The sequence below is a fragment of the Cuculus canorus genome, chromosome 4, assembly GCF_017976375.1.
Source record: "Cuculus canorus isolate bCucCan1 chromosome 4, bCucCan1.pri, whole genome shotgun sequence".
Taxonomy (NCBI): domain Eukaryota; kingdom Metazoa; phylum Chordata; class Aves; order Cuculiformes; family Cuculidae; genus Cuculus; species Cuculus canorus.
In genome coordinates, this window is record NC_071404.1 from 13830919 (window position 1) to 13850441 (window position 19523).

General features: G+C 37.8%; 1 protein-coding gene across 10 annotated transcripts in view; it reads left to right on the forward strand.

Annotated features, from left to right (window-relative positions):
* Positions 1-19523, forward strand: part of PPP2R2C (protein phosphatase 2 regulatory subunit Bgamma) — a 199484-nt gene that overhangs the window by 70189 nt on the left and 109772 nt on the right. For 2 of the 10 annotated variants that reach the window (XM_054065193.1, XM_054065197.1), the window contains exon 2: positions 5893-5984. The exons of 6 other annotated variants lie outside the window; for them this stretch is intronic. In XM_054065193.1, coding sequence (XP_053921168.1) covers positions 5893-5984 — 92 coding nt within the window. Of the gene's footprint in view, positions 1-5892; positions 5985-9377; positions 9431-12681; positions 12710-19523 lie in introns of those variants that run through there. 2 more of the 10 variants (XM_054065195.1, XM_054065206.1) reach the window with 2 other exon arrangements.

The following is a 19523-nucleotide window of genomic DNA, read 5'->3' on the forward strand; positions in this document are numbered from 1 at the left end:
ATTTATAGTAATAAGTGGGTACAAACCCATTTCTTTTTCTTTGACCTTTTTTGCCTACTCCTTCGATATGATTTACCCTTGCTGCATATTGTCTTCTTTTAAATAAGCATATGCCTTTGCTTCAAGCAAAGCTACTGTCCAGATTTTCTTTTTGCGTTAATGTTACTTCAGTCTACTTTTTAACTCTCCAAAATGCAATGTAATTGTAGTTCAGGTTTTAATTGTACGTCTTTGTCCTTTTTATAGAATACACTGCCTGGACACATTATCAGTTTGTTATTTAAAGGGCTGATAACCGTGTCTAAGTTTTATTAATTTATGTTGCAATAGAATTCAAATTAATGCTAACCAGAAGATCTTTCAACGCGTGAGTAGCACAAAAGGTATAATTATATTCCTCTAAAAAAAATTATAGGATATTTCATGAATGTCTGTAAAATAGTTTCAGCTTTTAAATATTTTGTTAAGCATATTTTTCAGAGTTACCTCTACCAGCACTATTAGAAAAATGTACATGTGTTAAGGAAACAGTAACACTTCTCCTTTGCGAGGCCGTTTGGTTACTTTTGGGCATGTGCTTATTTGTAAGGTTCTTATTGTCTCCCTAAAGTATGGTTTTACAACTTCCAAGAAGTTCATATTTTGGTACTATCATAATGATACTGTTGTTTTTTTGAGCTGTGCTCAGAACATTAAGATAAATACTTAATCTTAAGTTGATAATGAGTCTTGCTGTAGTTGGTGGTTACTGTTAAGAGCATTCCAGAGTGCTTTGGTTGAGGCATTACCTCAAAGACTAACCTACTATCAAGGAATAGTCTATGGCTGAAGAATTAGCACAGTTGCATTGTTGGAATGAAAAATGAGGTGACAAATGCAGAATTAATCACTTAGAATCATTGAGGTTGGAAAAGACATTTAAGATCATTGGGTCCAACCATAAACCCAGCATTGACAAGTCCACTATAAACCATGTCCCTTTGTCCCACATCTACACTCAGAGATGGTGACTCTATGACTTCCCCGGGCAGCCTGTTCCAATGCTTGACAACCCTTTCTGTGAAGAGACTTTTCTAATATCCAGTCTAAACCTTCCCTGGCACAACCTGAGGCCGTTTCTTCTCATCCTTGCTTGTTACTTGTAAGACCAACACCCACCTCACTGCAACCTCCTTTCAGGTAGCTGTAGAAAGCAATAAGGTCTCCTCTCAGCCGCCTTTTCTCCAGACTAAACAAGCCCAGTTTCCTTAGCTGCCATCTAGACCCTTCACCACCTTCATTGCACTCCTTCAATTAATCAGGCTTAAAAATTGTAGTTAATTGTACTGTAACCTGGGTCAGTCATTTGTGGAAGTGTATCAGCCTATAGTGGTTAAACCCAGTAAGCTGTAGTAAAGAGACGACTCACCTTTTCTAGCTCTGTGTCGCTGACACACACTTCTTGGTGCAAATGTTGTGTCTTTGTGTTTTGTATTAGTGTTTAGTGACAAAGAATGAGGCACAGTGAGGAGGTGTTCATTTGCTTAACAATGTTGTTGTGGAATCTCACATTGGACACTTAATGCTTGTTAATTCATCTCTCTGAAAATACCATGGCAGACAGGCTAGGAGTCAAGGCTTAGCAAAGAGGTTTTGTTCTAGATAACTAACTAGAGTTTCATGTCTTATAAATTGTCATTTTGTGGAAGTATAGGAATGGTGTAGGTGCGACAGGACCTCTGTAGTCCAGTGTCCCACTGGAAGCATGATCTTGCCAAAACTATAGATTGTCACCTGTGGATTTGTAGAGCTGAGTCTTGTAAACCTCCAAGAATGGAGATGCCACAATCTCTTCAGGTGACCTTTCCAGTTCTGCACTACCCTCCTAGAGAAAAAGCCTTTCTAAGTAGCCAGTCTGAACCTCCCAAGCTGCCACTCGGTTTTGACCTTACAACATCACAAGAAGTCTTTGGCTCCATTGTCTCGGTAATCCCTGTCAAATAGTTGTAAACTGCTATTAAATTTCTCTTCACCAGGTTAAACAAGCCCAACACCCTCAGTCTCTGCAAATGTCTTGAGCACCTGACCTGCCTAAAATTTTGATGGATTTTGTCCAGTTTCTCCATATGGGCTAGGGACATTAGAAGCTGGACACTGTTCAAAGTGTAGCTTCATCAGTGATGAGCGGAGAGTGATTTCCCTCTTTCTGTTGGCCGCATCCTTCCTGGTGTTAGCCCAGGGTGTGGTTTAATGATGTGAACCCACTGCTGGCTTTTATTCAGCCTAGGATCTCTGATGAGCCTAGGTCCTTTCCAGTCAGACTGCTGTGTTACCAGTTGCTTTTCAGCCAGATGTGTGGAGCTCTTCTGTCCCAAGTACAGAATTTTGCACTTCTTCTCACTGAACATCCTGAAGTTTTTCCGAGTCTATCTAGATTCTCACAGATGGCATTTCGCTTGTTGCTTTACAACAATTTCTCATATTCTCATAATTTGTAACAGAGAGGTAAAGCACCGAGTTTCAATTGTTGGTTATGTTACTATGGTTGGTTTTAGATTGACAATGTCTTACGGTCCACAGTGCTCTGTGAATATACACTAAGCTTGGATATTACCAAAGTGAATTTTCTGTATATTTTTTCATGAATCAATGTAAGTTTTTTGGCTACCTGCAGCTGACAAGATTGTTTGAAATATAACAAAGAGCTTTAGAGATCCTCTGCTTCATGAAAGACTTGTTGATTCTTTTCTTAGTGAGAAAGATGGCATTTTTATCTAATATCTCAAATAGCAACAGTGGAAATAGTGTTTAGTGTGCAGTGAACTTGAAATAAATCAATATTCTTTTTGGCTTTTGTAAAAAGAAAAAAAAATCATAGGTTCTTAGCAAAGCCATAGCATATGGTATGTTGAAACTGTCATTATTCCTTTTTCTGTTGAGACTATCCATTAAAGTTAAGTGCTAGCAACATCATTTCTGGATGCTGAAGTAGAGGTTCCCTAGCAGTGATGACTAACATGATTTAACTGTAGGTACAAATTATCAGCCTCATTTTTCTTTACCAGCTATATGTTGGTAGGGGAGACCAAGGCAGGACTACTATCCAGTGGTTCTTTCACTTGCACGGATGCAGGAAATGGGAAAGGTTATGTTCAGTAACCACCTGATTATTGTCACTGTATGAAGAATGTAGATGAGGAATCCACTGCTGCAGCCAGAGATGAGTGGATTTATTCATCTAAAGGTCCACACAATGGACTTTCCACCCGAAGGGTAGGTTTTTGTCAGTTTCTCAAAGGGAAAATGAACTTTAGAAAAACCAATGATTTCCATAGGACTTACGTGAAAATTTCTGGTGGATCTGGCAGCTATGTCTGGGAGCTGTGTTATAGTCCTTATGTACACAATGGCTTCTACCCAATATTTAAGCAAGGAGGAAGAGGGGATATTCTAGCTTGGATGTGGTGGCAGAATGTGAGGTCATCTTAAAAACAGCATGTGCTTTCTGTCATGGAAGAGCTTTCTGTTTGAATTGGACTAATCTCTGGAAAATATATTTTTCTCCTGTGTCAAAATGGTTTTCTTTTTTAACAACAGTGAAAGTCATCCTACATTTTAGAAATACCCTGTATGTTTAAAGTGCTTTTTGAAGTGCTTGGGATACATCAGTCAGCATCAGCTATAGGAGAGGGTTAAGAACAGTAGTTAACTTGTAGGGAGAAAATCAGGATGTAAACAAAGGAAAAGTGCTTTGAAGCATTTAATGCATAAGGGGTTTGGTTTTGAATGCTTAAGGCTTGTTTTTGAAACAAATGTATGTTACCCTCAAAGTGCGAAATGATTGGCATTTTATGATTCTGTGGATTACTAAAGCAAACAAACAGTTCACACTGTGACTGTTTCAGCTCCTGCTTTCAGTAGTAGCTTCCCCTCCTCCCCCAGTTTTAGCTTTTAACAGTTTGCATTTGAGAGAGGGTGTATGCTCGAACAGTTGTGGTTTTGGGTGAAATCTCTTTCCGCTAGTGCAACTCCTTCCAAGGATTAATAGAAATTAGCCCTGAACATTTGAAAGTGTTTTGGTTCTTTTCTCAGTCTAGAGAGAAAAGTATCAGTGATACCTGTCCATTGTTACTGTAATATCTAGATTATCTATGTATCATGGTCTTTATGTGGCAGCTTTTTCGTGACTTTGAGAGGAGCGTCGGCAGCATATAAAACTGAAGGTCATCGGGGTTCCATGATGATTTTGTTTCTTTCTGATACTTCTAGTATTTGTCACATAAAGAAAAGGAGCAGATTTACTGCAGATTTATTTATCTTGGACATACCTCATCCAAATATCTCGGCCAAATTCTGTTTTTAATCATAGGCTATGGACAGCCATAATAATAGTCCAAGGCAGTAGGTATTCAAAGACAAACTTTTCTGTTGCTTTGAAGTGGTTACTGTGTTGGTAAGTGGGAACTTTGTGAAGAGTAAAGCAGAATACAGCTGAAAATTAAAGCATAAAAATAAAAGTGAAGAAAACACCCTGTCTGGCATCTGTGTTCAGGGAGTGAGTGATTCATAAGTCTGTTTGGCCAAATAAGTGAAAATTTCTATTCACCCTGTAAACTTACTCTTTAGCATGCACTGAGCTGAAAGATTGAGCTTGGGTAATTGACACAGTAAAAACTGGACTTTTTTGTTTGGTTGGTAGATTGGTTGGATTTTCCAGTAACAGAGTTCCTCTGACATACAATTTTCTTGTCTTGCTTTCCATGCTTTTCAGCAGTTCTGAATTACATATTAGTCTCACATGTATAGGCTTTGTCTTGTCTCGCAGTTCACTTGCAAGATTAACATTGCTGTTGACTGAAGTTAAGCAAATGCAATGAACGCTGGTATGTTTCCAATTGATTATTGGAAATTGTTCCTGCCTGTGAACATCAGTATTCAGTGCACACTCCTACTAGAATAAAATATTTGATCATTAGCTTCCAATTCTCTGTAGCTGAACTTGACATTTTCTCTAACAAAAACCATTGTGGTACTCCTGAAAAGATACGCAGAGATCGCTCTTGGAAGCAAACACAGTTGTTTTAGTTAGGCTTTAGAGAATTGTTTCTGAAATGGTAAAACTTTGCATTTATCACCACACTCAAAAGAGTGATTTATTCATGTGTTTCAGATAGAGGGGTTTTTTTGTGTCTTTCTCTCTAATGGACTTCACTTTGGTATATGCAAATCACTTGTAGGTGTCGCACTAAAAACTGATGGCTGAATACCATTGTCCTTGCTGGAAACCATGAGTGGAGTGGAAAGATTCCTTTTTTCCTTTACAAGTTGTCTTTGTTAGGATTGATTCTTGTAGTCACCCTGTTTTGATTAATGTGGAAGTAAAATAAAATGTCTCTGTGGAATGGTTGGGATGGGAGGAATGAAAGAACTGCTTCTCTGTTAGGTAATTCACGTGTTAATGGTTTCTGTAAAGGAAATATGTAAAGAGCAGACTATGAAACTTGCCTTCTTGAAAGGGGGGCAGAAGGGAGAGAGTTACCCAATGGCAAGTACTTGTTCTTATGGGAGTTGAGAGATTAATTTAAACATTATTTCCTTATTGATTTTATTTGGGCTGTCTAGTTAAGTTGATTCTCAACAGCCACATTTCAGCTTGCCATATAGGTGACTGGCAAGAGCATCATCAACTCATGAACCAAAGAATCCAGCTTGCTGACCGGGCAGACAAATGGAGCTCCAAAGAAGAAGTGAAAGTAACCCATATACCTCAGTGGAATATTGGGGGCTCTTCACCACACCCCAGACGTACTTGCTTGAAGCAGGCATTGTCAAATTCATTTTTTTTTCCTTCACTTGTAATATGGAAGGTGCTGACTGACAGCCCTGGAAATTAAGTCCTCTATTTCTCCACAGGACAGGTATAGCAAGGGCAGCAGCAATGCAAGCTTCCCCACATTGTCCTGCCAATGTTCCTCAACCCAGTTCTGAAGAGGTCACTTCTGGAGGTGAGTGGGTGGAAGAGTCTCTGTCCATGCAGTTATTGATGCCAGGCAGTGCTTCTTGCAGGACAGGCTGTTGGATGGAGACTACCCCCTTGTCTTGAATGAACCACCAGTATTTAAAAGATAATCACTTTATGTATTGTAAAGCAGCGTGGGCTGGATTCATTGAGGTTGCATTTTTCTGCTTGACTGCTGTCACATTTTGATATTTTTTTGTGGTTGGATGGCACCTTTGCATTTTTTTCTTTTTGCACTGTTTTGTTTTCAGAGACTTTGTCGATGCTTTATGTACACGTCTAGAAAGTAGCATGCGAACAACTGAATGCAGTCTGATTGTAAATGTGATACAGAAAAGCAGTTACTGGTGGCAGCCATGTGTGCAAGATGAGCTTTAGAGCACTAGACCAAGAGGCATGCTTGAAAACATACCAAAAATTGATAAGAAAGTGAATGTTGGTTTCCGGTATCTAAATGAGCTACATTTCTGTTGTAAAGCCATATCTTAACATTTTCTCTTTTCATAATTACTATGTAATTTAGATATTAATACCAATTAAGCTGGTAAACTAATGTTCTTTTTAAAATTATTTTACAATGAATGAAATCTGCCCATCTAAAGTTAGACATGCAGCATTCTATACTCTATGAAAGTAATGGGTATGTGTTGCGGTTACAGTAGATAGTTGTCGTCTAGACCAAAAGATATATGCTAAATTATGTGAGAGGAATTAATATGACTGATGTGAGTTTTCAGAACAGAAGTAATGAGTGCTCACGAGTTCAGCAAATGAATTCATGTATATATCTCTGGATTTATTTAAGTGCCTCATACTTCAAATACAGTGAGGAGCATTCTGTTTTCAGCCAAATTTAGGTCTTTTAACTGTAGAAATACAATCAAGAAAAAGGAAACAAAGGCTTAACAGGGCTGCTAGGTCATGGTGAATTACTTTTGTAGCTTCGGATGCTGTGTGGAAGATTTGCGATGACTTAATTGTCCTTTGTAATTGAGGCCCATAAGTCTGTTTAACTTTGCTTCTGTCTGTTTGTAAACAGGTATGATAACAAGAGAAGTACAATTCAATAATAGTTTCCCTGAAGGGATTTCTTGCTTTTTTTTACTTGAAAATATATGGTTCAAAATAGTATTAATTGCATATACGGCTAAAACAGTTCCTGACTTCTTTTTTGTCAGGGTAGCAAGAGATACAGGATTTCATTCATAATTAGAATAAGTGATAAGAGTTCTGCTGGAAAATAATTTGGGACAGTTCCATAAATTCATTTAAAGTGAAAACCAGTTTGAGGATCCCTGTCGCGGCAGTACATGGCATTAGGTAGTACAGTAGTGGACATATTTGCTAATAAGTCACCTTACTTGATGTTTGTATGGTGCTAATAAATCACCTGGATTTGATTTTTTAGCTCTTTTGAATACAGTGCAGATCGCTAACCTCTCACTGTTGCTAACAAAGTTGTAGGGAGATCCAGTGTAAACTTCTCACACCCCTGTGTGAATTGAGTCCAGAATTTCAGTTCAAACCTTCCTCTATGCCATGTAAACCTTTGAGGATAAATATATGCCTTATCACAACAAACCCTTCTGATAATAGACTTTATTTTAAATTCAAGTATGAAAATACAGTTAAATCATTGTCAGCACAAACACAAAAGAATTGGTCAGACACCGTTTTCTTCACGCTATTTTATTCATAGAGCATTCATCTCTCTGTCTCAAAACATGCTTTCTGTGAATTTTAATTAATAGAGTCTGATTTTTGCTGCATATTTGCATTGAAAAATGCTGATCTAAAGGAGTGCACTTGTGAAACAAGATATTGCTCAGAGCATCCCAGAGCAGGATAGTCTTAATAATCTTGATCCTAGAGTCCTAACTTGTGTAAGTAATTCTGTTGATTCCACTGTGATAGGTCACATGAGAAAAGGCTTCAGCATTAGGTTCACCTTTACAGATCCCTATCTTAAAAGCTTCAGTTTTATCACCTTTTCTTTACCTCCAGTTATACTCCTGTGATTGTGTAGGCTTGCTCATTATGTCCAAGGTCTGGGAAAAGTCTTAAGTTAAAGCAGTCCTCGGAGAGGGTATGTAAACGCCTTTCCTGAGTTACAATGAGTTGGTTTGAGGCTCTTGAGAGACTCCACCTGTAGTACTGTCCCCAGTTCTGGAGTCTCTAACATAAGAAGGATGTGGAGCTGTCGGAATGGGTCCAGAGGAGGGCCATGAAGATGATTAGAGGGCTGGAGCACCTCTGCTATGAGGACAGGCTGAGGGAGCTGGGGTTGCTCAGCCTGGAGAAGAGACGGGGAGACCTTATAGCAACCTTCCAGTACCTGAAGGGGGCTATAGGAAAGCTGGGGATGGACTTTTTACAAGGGCATGTAGTGATAGGGTGAAGGGGAATGGCTTTAAATTGGAAGGGGGCAGATTTAGATTAGACATTAGGAAGAAATTCATCACGGTGAAGGTGATGAGGCGCTGGAACATGTTGCCCAGGGAAGTTGTGGATGCCCCCTTCATGGAAGTGTTCAAGATCAGGTTGGATGGGGCCTTGGGCAGCCTGATCAAGTGAGAGGTGTCCTTGCCCATGGCTGGAAGGTTGGGACTGGATGGTCTTTTAAGGTCCTTTCCAAGCCAAATCATTCAGGCTCAATTCACAAACTTGTTTTTCTTAACAATCACTATATAAAAGCAGAGTATAAGGGACATACCAAGAACTTTGGATCAAGTGTCAGAGGCAGAGGTTGCAAACAAGGAATAAGCAACTCATTAGGTTTACATTGAATAATGTGTAGACTGTTCACAGTTGGGAAACCTCCATGCTAAAATGTTATTTGTTCTTTTTTGTCATTCTATCTCTGAAGATAGTATGGATCTGTATTTACGTGTTGGTGATGCAGAAGGGACTTGGCTTATTCCCAGTCTTCTGGAAGTATCTCTTGAAAAGCATTTCCCCAGCAGGTTTGGAGCTAGGATGGAGTATGTCAGGCCGCATGTTATGATCTGGAAGGAAACGTGTGATGTTGGATTTTTCAAAAGAAAGATTTATTTGATGCACTTAGATATCTTTCATGTGTCAGCATCAGACTTATAAAAATAAATGATTGAGATGCAGCAGAAGGAAATGTCTTCTAATCAAAACTTCATGTCAATGGCATCTGTAAGAAAAAGAGAACGTAAAGTACCAAAGCTATTGGCAATGAAAACTCATTGTTCAGATATCAGGCTGTGCAACTCATTTCATAGATTTACCAAGTACTTGTCATACGCTCCTGACATGTTACTGTTTAGTATTATTGTGAACCCAGGGAGGAATTTGTCACTTGTCTCTCCAGGTTTCATGAAGGACTAAGTTTTTACCCTCCATTTATCTCTAGGTTGAATGAGATTTCATAAAAGCCAAACTATCAGATCAGCCACAAAACCCCAGGTAAAGTGTTTTTGGTTTTTTGTCATTCTTTTCCTAGAAAGACCAGTGAGAGGTAACAGCTCAAGAGTACTGAGGTTCATGCAATCTAAATTTTCAGTGGAGGTTTTTCTACTTTAGTATGCAGGTACAGGAAACTAAAAGTTAACAGAATAAATACTGAGTCCTAGGATTGTCAGATTTTCTGATTTGTTTGCTCTTAAATACTGTTTGCGGTTTTATTTCTTAGACTCATCTACACTAAATATGGAGTTGATAGTAAATTTCTCTTGTACTTTAATGTCTGTGGCACAAGTAAGCTGTGGATTTTTGTAGATTTCCTTTTGCTTGACCAAATACTTCGTCTCTTCTAGGGAAACGAGGTAAATTATGAAAAGTTTTCTTTTTTTAAAAAAAAAAAAAAATCCTTAAGAATGTCCTTTAGGTGAAGGAGAACAACTTTTTTCTTTTAAAGGACAGATGCATCTTATTAGGCACTTTAATAAAAATCGAAGGACCAATTAAACTTCATCTGTAATGAAAAAAAAAGTGATTAAATTCCAAGGAAATTGATCTGAACTGACGGACAAGAAACCCTGAGATGTTAGCTGGAGTCTTAGGGCAAAGATGGCTGGAATTTAGACAGTCTGCTGTAACTTTGTCTATCAGATCCTGTGTGGAGTGCTAATGACATAGTGATATTTATATCTGTGGTTGGTCAAAAGAAAAAACTCTTATTTTGCTAATTAAGTAGGAGAGAATGACACAATGTTTTCTGGCAGTTTGTGACCAGGTTGAGAGAACAATGTCCTGTTTGTTCTACTTCTGTGATTCTAGGATGGGAGCAGTAGGGAGAAATTCAGAATGAAAACATTTATTCTGGATGACAGTTGTTTTTTTTTCTGAAAATGCTAAGATATTTTTATTAGCGGTATTTACACCAATGTTTTAATTTTGTGAGAAAGGAGTCTCAGTGCTAGCTCACTTAAGTTTGTAGGAATGCTGGAGTGAAGGCTGCCCGTTAATGTCTGCGGGAGTGTGATGGGACAGTATTCTTCAACCTCCAGAACTACTAAAGAAATATTCAAAAGACTTTTGGGGGCCCTGTGGGTAGGCTGCTGCTAGATTAATGCTGATTCGTATTCTTCCCTTCCTCCCCTTCTTTCTTCCCTACCCTCCTGCACATAAAATATCTTCTCAGCTAAATGCTTGTAGAGAAGAAAATTAATGTTACGTGTACTTCACCTGTCCTAGCAGACAATGCAGTGGCTGCACCCAAGTGCATTGTGAATTTGGTATCTCAACACTTAAATCTCATAGTAAATGTATAGGGATTCCTTATTTGGAGTAATCTCAGTTGCTGTGGGTGCTGCAAGTGTGTGTTTTCTTGTAGCTCCTAGAGGAATCTGACACAAATTCAGAGCAGATTTCATGCTGGCTTTGAGCTGAACACTTTTGAGGAGCACAGGATGAAAGAAGCTGGAGACGAATTGAATTGTGTCTTGCCTCCAAGTAATAACATTTTTCATTCCGTGGTGCTGCTGGTTTCACACTGATAGAGAACATTATTTTCTTGTATTTCCCTCATGATGGTATTTGTCTGCCTCAATACTTATACTATTTCGCTTGTGGTAGGTATTAGCTTTATGGTTTTATAGGGTTTATGTGCTGAAACTCTGCTTATAGATGAGGCTGTGTTGTAGAGATCTGTTCCATATATTGACCCCTGCTGTTGACTTCTTTTCACAGGAACAGGACATGAATGAATAAAATGTTAATAGTTTTAGTGCTAGATGTAGAGAAAGTCTTCTCTGTTTACACTATCAGTTTTGAGGTGTCAACGTGCAAAAGGAACAACTGAACTGCTGGTTTAGGTGTGTTTGCTGTACAACTACGTGGAATGGAAGTGAAGAGTGATCAGTATCAACAAAAACCAAGCCACTGTAAAGCAAAACCAAAACCTCTCCCCTCCTGGAAAGTTTTATAAACAGCACCAGTGAGCAGATCCCTTTCTCACCTGACTGGGGCTTACAGTTTAATTTCGAATTTTTACTGTAGAACAGGAGATCTTGTTCTCCACCTTCTACATGGAGTGTGTGATCAGTTACACTGTGCTTGATCTGGACAGCAAAGTATATTTTTCTCTTTCTTCACACAAGCCAAGTAAACCTAAAATCTAAACTGAACATGTGGTGATAGGGAAAAAAAAACCACTTGTTTTTCTCACTTTTTTTCAAGATCCAGTGCTGTGCTATAAGACAGCAAGCAATGTGGTGTGAAACCAAACATTTCACGGAAGTCGGTATTACTAATTTCAGCTAAGTAAATATTTCCATGGTCTGTGTTTAAGATTGTGTATAAACTAAATATTAGATGTAACTTAAAAATGCATGATAAATAGTGGGATGGAGACAGAAATTAATAGTGGGATAGGGAAGGAAGATGAGACTGTAGGGTGTACAGATCGTTTACAGATCACCTTACTCCACAGTACCACAGAGGCAGAAAATCCTAATCATGCCAGGTGCATGCACAGCCACACTTTCATTAGGAATAGCAAAGGAAGAAGGAAAAAAAAAAAGCCTTACGAGTATTTGTGGGAGAGCATCATATACTCTGGCTGTATGGACCACATCTGCTCTGACCCACAACAGCTGTTGCCCTTGTTTACGAACTGATGCCTTCAAGGGTGCATTTTACAGAAAAACAAAAGTGAGGGTGGGAATGGGTACATGTAACAGAACAGGCTAAGCCAGTGAAGCTCTAGCTTTGCAATAGGTATATGTATATACAAAAGGTCTATATATTTACACTATGCGCAATTTTTTTTTTGCTTTCATCAAATCAGAATAAGTTTGGCATTTAATTTTAAATGTTTTCTTTTTGATCTGCCTCTTTCAAACCTGATTGAGGGAAGCAGCATGTTCTGTTGAAACATAGGCTGCTCTGCCATGCATCTTCTATTCTGAATGCTTTAGGATTGTTATGGGTTTCTGTAGTAATAAGTTAAATAAATAGACCTGTAGCAGCAATTTTGAAGTGATGAGCTTAGTGTGCACCTATCCCTTGTGCACCTATCTCTGTCCCTTCCCCATTCCCAATAAGCCTTTTGTAGACATATCATGGTATAATTAACCTGTACTGCTTGGTAATGTTGACCATGGTTCTGTGACCGTAACCATAATACTCTGAATATAAAACATAAATTCTTTTATCTGTTCAGTTTTCCTCGCCTCCTGTTTTTACGGATATTTTCTTTGTATCTTCTGGTGAAGTGCTTCTATACTGAGGACTCCACAGCAGGTAAAGCTGACATACTTAAGTCTTAAATCTTGCTTGCAGGACCTGAGTGTGCGCGTGAATGATTCTCTACCCTCCCACCTCCCTCTCCCACTCAGTTTTTGCTGGCAGATGGTCCTTTAGGGACTTTTGCCAGCAAGTGCAAGTCAGAATAGCCTCTAGGAGTGACTGCTCCCGTAAAGATTTTGGGCAGCCTTTCCTCCTTGCTGAGCTCAGCAGAACCAGGCCATCACTGAGCCTGACCTATAATTTTCAAAGTTTCAAAGTTATTTCATATTTTTCTCCAGTAGTCACAGTAGCTGCAGAGAAAAGTGTTTAGCTTCCCATGAGTTTTCAAACCTAATAAAATATGAAATTAAATGACTGTTACAAAATAAATGCCTGCAAGAGTGAGCTTCCAGTCTTAATGCTTCTCTAAAATAACAGAAGTACCTTTTAAAATCTAAGCTTTAACATAAAATCTCTGTTAAAAACAAATATGCCTTTTGAAACATAAGCTCAATTAAAAGAGTTTTACAGGTCTGAATAATTTTCATGATACTAGTAAATGCTGCTCTGTAGCACTACCCTCGCTGCCATAATAGTTATGTACATAACCCAGATTTAACTGACAAATATCTATTTAATAATTAATAGTTTATTTTTGTGTAAAAAGGTGGAATTTCATTTTATGGATAAGAATTCCTTTTTTTTTTTTTAATGTCAGATTCTGTTTTAATTTGTATTTCTCATCCTTTTTTTACTTTGTTCCAAATCCTTCCCTGAACACTTGCCTCTGCCTGACCTCTAATACAGTAGATTAAAAAAAAAGCAGAGCTCCAGATGGTTCACTTCATAGAATGAGGGCACCTTTATTTGAAAGGGATTTAAGTATGAAACCAGTCATGTAAACTAATAATCCAACAAAGAAAATAAGCAATCTTAATCAGCAGTTTATAAAAATTATGTATACAGTTTTAGACATCCATAAGTGGTAGCATGACATTGGATTTTAAAGGCTTTTAAAGATGTCCCGAATTTCTCACAGGCTGTCAGAGACCTATCTGAGCTATTTGAGTCTGATTAAATATCTTAGAAGCCTGTGTTATATTGGTGGGTATCCCATACTCTCTGATCTCTTTTCTAATCACTGTAGTAACATGTTTGTTTTCTGCAGCCCTCCAAAAGTCCCACTAATTAGGTCAGTCCCATGTGTGCCTCTCATGGACCAAAGCAGATGTCTTTTAGTAATCTTACGATGGATATCTTCCAAACTGCAGTAATCAGAATTCTGGGACTTTCTGTGTTCCAACGGGCTTGGAAGAATGTTTGATAGAAAGACATTATTTGGAAGAATTGTTTGTGAAAATACTGCTCTTACTGCTGTTTTATGTGTTTGTAGTAATAATGGCAAGGTATGAGAATTGATGGGTGCCTTAAGAAACCCATGTTTTTTTATGTGAAAGAAGATACCAACTGTGATGCTGGGAAATACCCTAGCCTCAAGAATAAATTTCTATTGATTTCGATAATGCAGAAGTTTCATTGAGTATGTTGTTCAACTCTCTGCCATAAATCATGATCAGATTTATATCTTTCTTGGTATTTATACTGCTGTTTATGCACTAAGAGTCACTGGGCACAGCTGGTTCTGTAAACACATGAAGAAGCAGGTGGTTTCTGCCTGGAGGAATGTTAGTGTTAAGTATGAGATAAGACACAATGGGAGGATATATTAAAACAGGGGGGAGAACATGAGGTCACAGTGACTGTGCTGGTCAGCACAAGAATCATCTGAGCAACAGATTTCAGGTATCACTACACAATGAGCAGTCATGTAAGAGAAAGGCAAGGGTATTCACTCTTCCTGTAATCCTGGCCAAATTCATCTTTTACTCTCCAAGTGTTTTTCAAAATAGGTTGGCATCTTTACTGTTATGAAATATTAGGATATAGATAATGTATGAATATTGCTGTGGAATTGAATACAATTATACTGGGAATGTGTCTTGCTCTGGTTTACTTGTAATTCATTTTTCACCTATTATTAAATGTTAAAATAAAAAATAAGAGAATTACAAGTAGCACCATAAATCAATATGTGTCCTGAACTGCAGAGCAAATCATTTTTATAAGAGGGCAAGCCCCTGTATTTGTAATAAATCAAGTTTGTTATCTTTTGAGCTTCCTGATTAAAGTAATTAGTCATTTATGCTGATACAAAGCCATCAGTGAATACATTGCTTTGTTTCACAAATATTGAATCTTTAATTGTTTTGTAAGGGTCATTGGTTATAATCAGCTGCACATTATAATGTAAATTTGTTGGTTTGTTGGTGGGGAAGTAGTTTCCTCTAATCCAAATTAACACACTAAGCAACTCAACTGCAGTTAGAATAAACTGTCTTTAAGACAATAACACGAGAACTAATTTAAGATGCCAGATAGGATGTAGGAGTGGATCTGAGTAGGGCGTCAGTATTAACTGATGCTTGGTGCTGAGGAGAGGGTCTCAAAGTCAGTGAGGGCTGCCCCATTCTGTGCAGATGACTGCCTCCCAGGAACGCCTGGTAGGCAGGTTTCGCTACTTATCTAAGGGCTGTGCTATACCTGCCTGTTCCCACAAACAGCTGCAGAGAGGTCTGGTTAATGCCATTTACAAAATCTTTGGAAATTTGGGAACTGCATATGCCTTTATACCTGTAAAATGCTGATATCACCAGAGGGGCTTTGTTTTGGAATGTGAGTTCTCTCCAGTGAGACGTAAAACATTGTTGCCAAGCTAAAATTCCTGCTCTTGGGCTACGGAAAAGCATGTGCAAAACTGGACATACTCCTACTCTGCTTTAGCTATTGGTAAGATCAGTCTGTTCTAGGGTAGGCTTAAGCACAGCTTACTTTTCAATATGAAAATATTTTGTGTATATGGAATGTAATAGTTTCTCCTCTATTTCCAGACATCAGTTTTGACCAATAAGTACTTGGCATCATTTCCACATAAGTTGCCCTTAGTCTGGCATAAACCAATACATTGAGGACTAAAGCTGACGCTTACTTGGAGAAGGGTTGTTCAGAAGTCTCCTGAGTTGTTCTTTGGCTATTAGTTGGGTTTGTTTGTGCTCATACATAGGACTAGGTAGGATGAGCCTATTAATTTCTCTGTAAGTCTAGCTTTTCCTTCTGGCACTTCTGGTTTTCTTGATTCTGCTGTCCCAAACTGGATGCTCCCAAGAAGCATCATGCTTGTGAGCAATATAACTCATTGCCAATGAATCTTCCCTCCCTAAATGAGATGACAATTCTGGTTCCAAAACAAGTGCTTCTTCTTTAAAGACTTCCAGTAGGGAAAAAGTCAAATGTAGTTGAAAATAAATTTAAAGGACTGTGACTTGCTTTACCCTTCATTCTTTTATCAAACTTTCCCCTGCTCCTCAGACTGCAAACCCAAGATGTTTACCCCGTCTTTCAGTAGCTGTTTTACAGTTTCTGCAGATACTATAAAGAAAATGAAAATGGATGAAGCTGCTCTTCTCTTCATTGTCCTTCCAGTGAAAAGCATCACCTGATATGAAAAAAAAGTTGATGTTACAATAAGAGAAGCGTACATTGTCTTTCCTAATTGTGTACATGCAGTGAGCTGTTACACTGACTGCTTGGTCAGGCGTTCTGAGAATTGTTCCGGATCCTGCCCCATACCAAGGAGGTTTGATGTCTTCATCCTGTTCACGGAGTGCTGGTACCTGACATTAATGCCTGAAAGCCACAAGGGTGTTTCTTTCCTTGCTGCAGTTGTGATTTTTATTAAGAACTGAAAAGGACATTTAAATTTGGTTCTTGACCTTTTCTGTTGATTTTAAAGGCAAAACTTGCACTGAGGGAGAACTGATGACAATAAGTTACAGAATCTTGTGAAAATGTAACATTAGAAAGGACCTAATGATCTGCTTTTGACTAAAACTTTCATTATATTTCAAGGAAGCAAGTCTTGTCCTGATTTAGTTTCTATGTAAAATTCCAGTTCAAGGGTAATTATGAATCTCCCAATTCTTTCATATCATATTAGATTACATCTTTTATTTAGGTTTAAACTAAAGGAAAACTTTCTGTTAGTTACTTTCATCACCTACTGTGCAAAATAGTAATATACTGATCTAAAAAGGAGCATCAGTCACAGTCACATTTGAATTCCAGTATAAAAGGAAGGAGACGATTAAGGGAGGGAAAATAACTGAACTGTTGCTATTTTGTACGAATCAATTTTAAAGTCTACAGTCAATCAAATACATCAAGAATTAAATGTGTGTTTTTAAAGAGGTTTGTTTACATTAATGTTCTGTGAATTATAATTGTAAAATATTAATAATAAGACATTACTGTAGGTGCTTTTTTATTTTAGCTTATACTCCCGTAAGAAGTAAGTAGGGTGAGGATCTGAGAGGCTTGGCTTAGAAAGAAGATTTGTGACTAAGTGCAGGTTAAAACATGAGCTTTGGCATTTTTTTTCCTGTTGTTACTGATGAAACACAGCAATTTCGCAGGGAAGCTTAAATGTCCATTAGAGAGAGGCTTTACATATGCTGGGACAAAGAAAACATGTATTTTTCAGAGGTTCTGTTTTTCTAAACAGTGTAGCATTGTCCAAACTGAAAATACGGGCAGGCTACAGTGAATCCTCTAAAAGGATGAACATTGTCATTTGGAAAGAAAATAGGTACTTGTGACTGTTCACCACCTGGGTATTAATGCAGCCAATTACTGTGTCCTGCCTTTCAAACATTATTAAGAAAAGAGCCTATATTGTATTTTATATGACCTTTCTAATGCTTTATATACACATATAGATTTGTGTTATTTGTCTCTTTGATTCACCAAATGTTTCTTATTTGTAGCTCAAGGCATTTATTTATTGCAAGGCTTCAAGCTGTGGTAAGCAAGGTCATAGATTAAGAATTGATTTCCACAGTTGCTCTAGCATACAAGCAAAATTTCTCTTGGTTGGTTATAAAAGCTACAACTAGGCATAAATTCAGCTTTTCAACATTGTCTTGAAAATTAACATTAAAGCAAATGAGAAAATACTTGCTAAGTATATATTGCATGCTTAATTTAGGCCTTTAGCTAAAAATGAAGGAAAGCAAATTGTTTTTAAACTACAAGCTTGTAAGTAAAAACACGCTAGTACTACAGGTTTTTTTTTTAATTTACTTGTTTAGTTTGTGTTTGTTTGGGGTTTTTTTATAATTTTGATATTACTTTATGTCTCCCTTATTTTTTAAATTAGATTTTCTGTGCAGTTTTTTGGCAAATCATGTTTTGATCAGTACGTTGATTAGTTCTTTGGTTTTGCTATATGCTCTTAGAGTCATTGCTGATTACAATAAGAAAGTGAGTTTCAAAATTGAATGCAGTTTCTCTATTTTGGAAATAGGCAATGCTACTAGAAACGAAAAAATCCTGCTGTTTTGTTAACTTTGACGCTAATGTGAAATAACCTCTTGTTAAATTGAGGGAGTATTTAGACTGTAAACTAAAAATTCACTAAATCAAGGAGGTGTGTTTTGGTGGTGTTTTTAAGCTCTGCTTTGTGGGCTGTGGGGTTTTGTGTTTCTTTAAGGTGTGCTTTGTGTTGGTAATGAGAGTAGAGCTACACTGTGTGGAGCAATCAATTTGTGTAAATGTCAGGGATGTATAACTGATGAATTTTTGCTGCCATACAGAGATTTCTAGTAACTATATAATAAATTCTAAGTTCTAGAAATTGGCTTTTTGGACACATATTTAAAGAAAATATTTCTGATCTAATAACCTGACCCTGCCCACCAGTTTTAATTGGTGTGCCTAGCTCAGACACTATTATACATAGCGCATGTGTTCAGATCATAATCAACATAACCAGGTGGCTTTCTGAACATTAGCTTGGCCTCTATTGTTCCTGAACACATCAGAGTTATTGTTTCTGTTAGCAGAGGAACCAAACTTAAAAATGATTTTTCTAGGATAACAGAGAGCATTGCGTTTGCTCAATGGGAATTCTGGGTTTGCAGTGCACCATTCACACTGCACCTTATATCACTGGCCCCCAGGGAAGAGACTGGTGTGTCAAATGTTCTGTGGTGCCATGGTATACTCAAATAGAGGCTGAAGTGTTGGCTCTGTTGCATACTAGTGCTTGAAATGACTTTCTTGATGGTCACAATATGTAGGTAAAGGAAAGTCATTGGAAAGCAAAGTGCTCTGTGAGATGAGAAAGGTAAAACAGTTTGGCAGGTAACACAAGTATGCAATAATTTGAAAATATAAACTTTGTTAAGAAAAAAAAATGTGCAGAAATGAACTACCTCAGACTTACAAGTCATTCCTCTTTCCAATTCAGGTGGATGTTTTTGAGGAATGGAGTTGTGACATTCATGTGTTGATAGTGATTCTTATCCTCTCTGTGAACTAGTTGCATTTTGCAGCATTAGAATACATGGCTGTTCCGAGCAAGCTATTTTGTTAGCTCTTGGTCTTATTTTGCCTAATCTTGATTTGGAGCTTATTTTGAGATATTGAAAACTGAGGATTTTGTCAGTGTTCAAAATGCCTGTGTCTGTAACAAACTGCCTTTTGACTTCCTTGAAATTTCCATCTCGAGAGATCTCAAAAAAAAAAGGCATTTTTATGGTAAAATGAGTGATTCTATTCAACTCAGACTTTGAATAATAAAACTGTATGACTGAAAGCCTTGTTAGGAAGGAATTACAATTATCAATTCTGGTAGTCAGGAAGGCTTCTTGCTAGGGTATTACTGCAGGACTAACTCAGGCATGGTTATGCCTGACTGAATAAAAGATTTCCG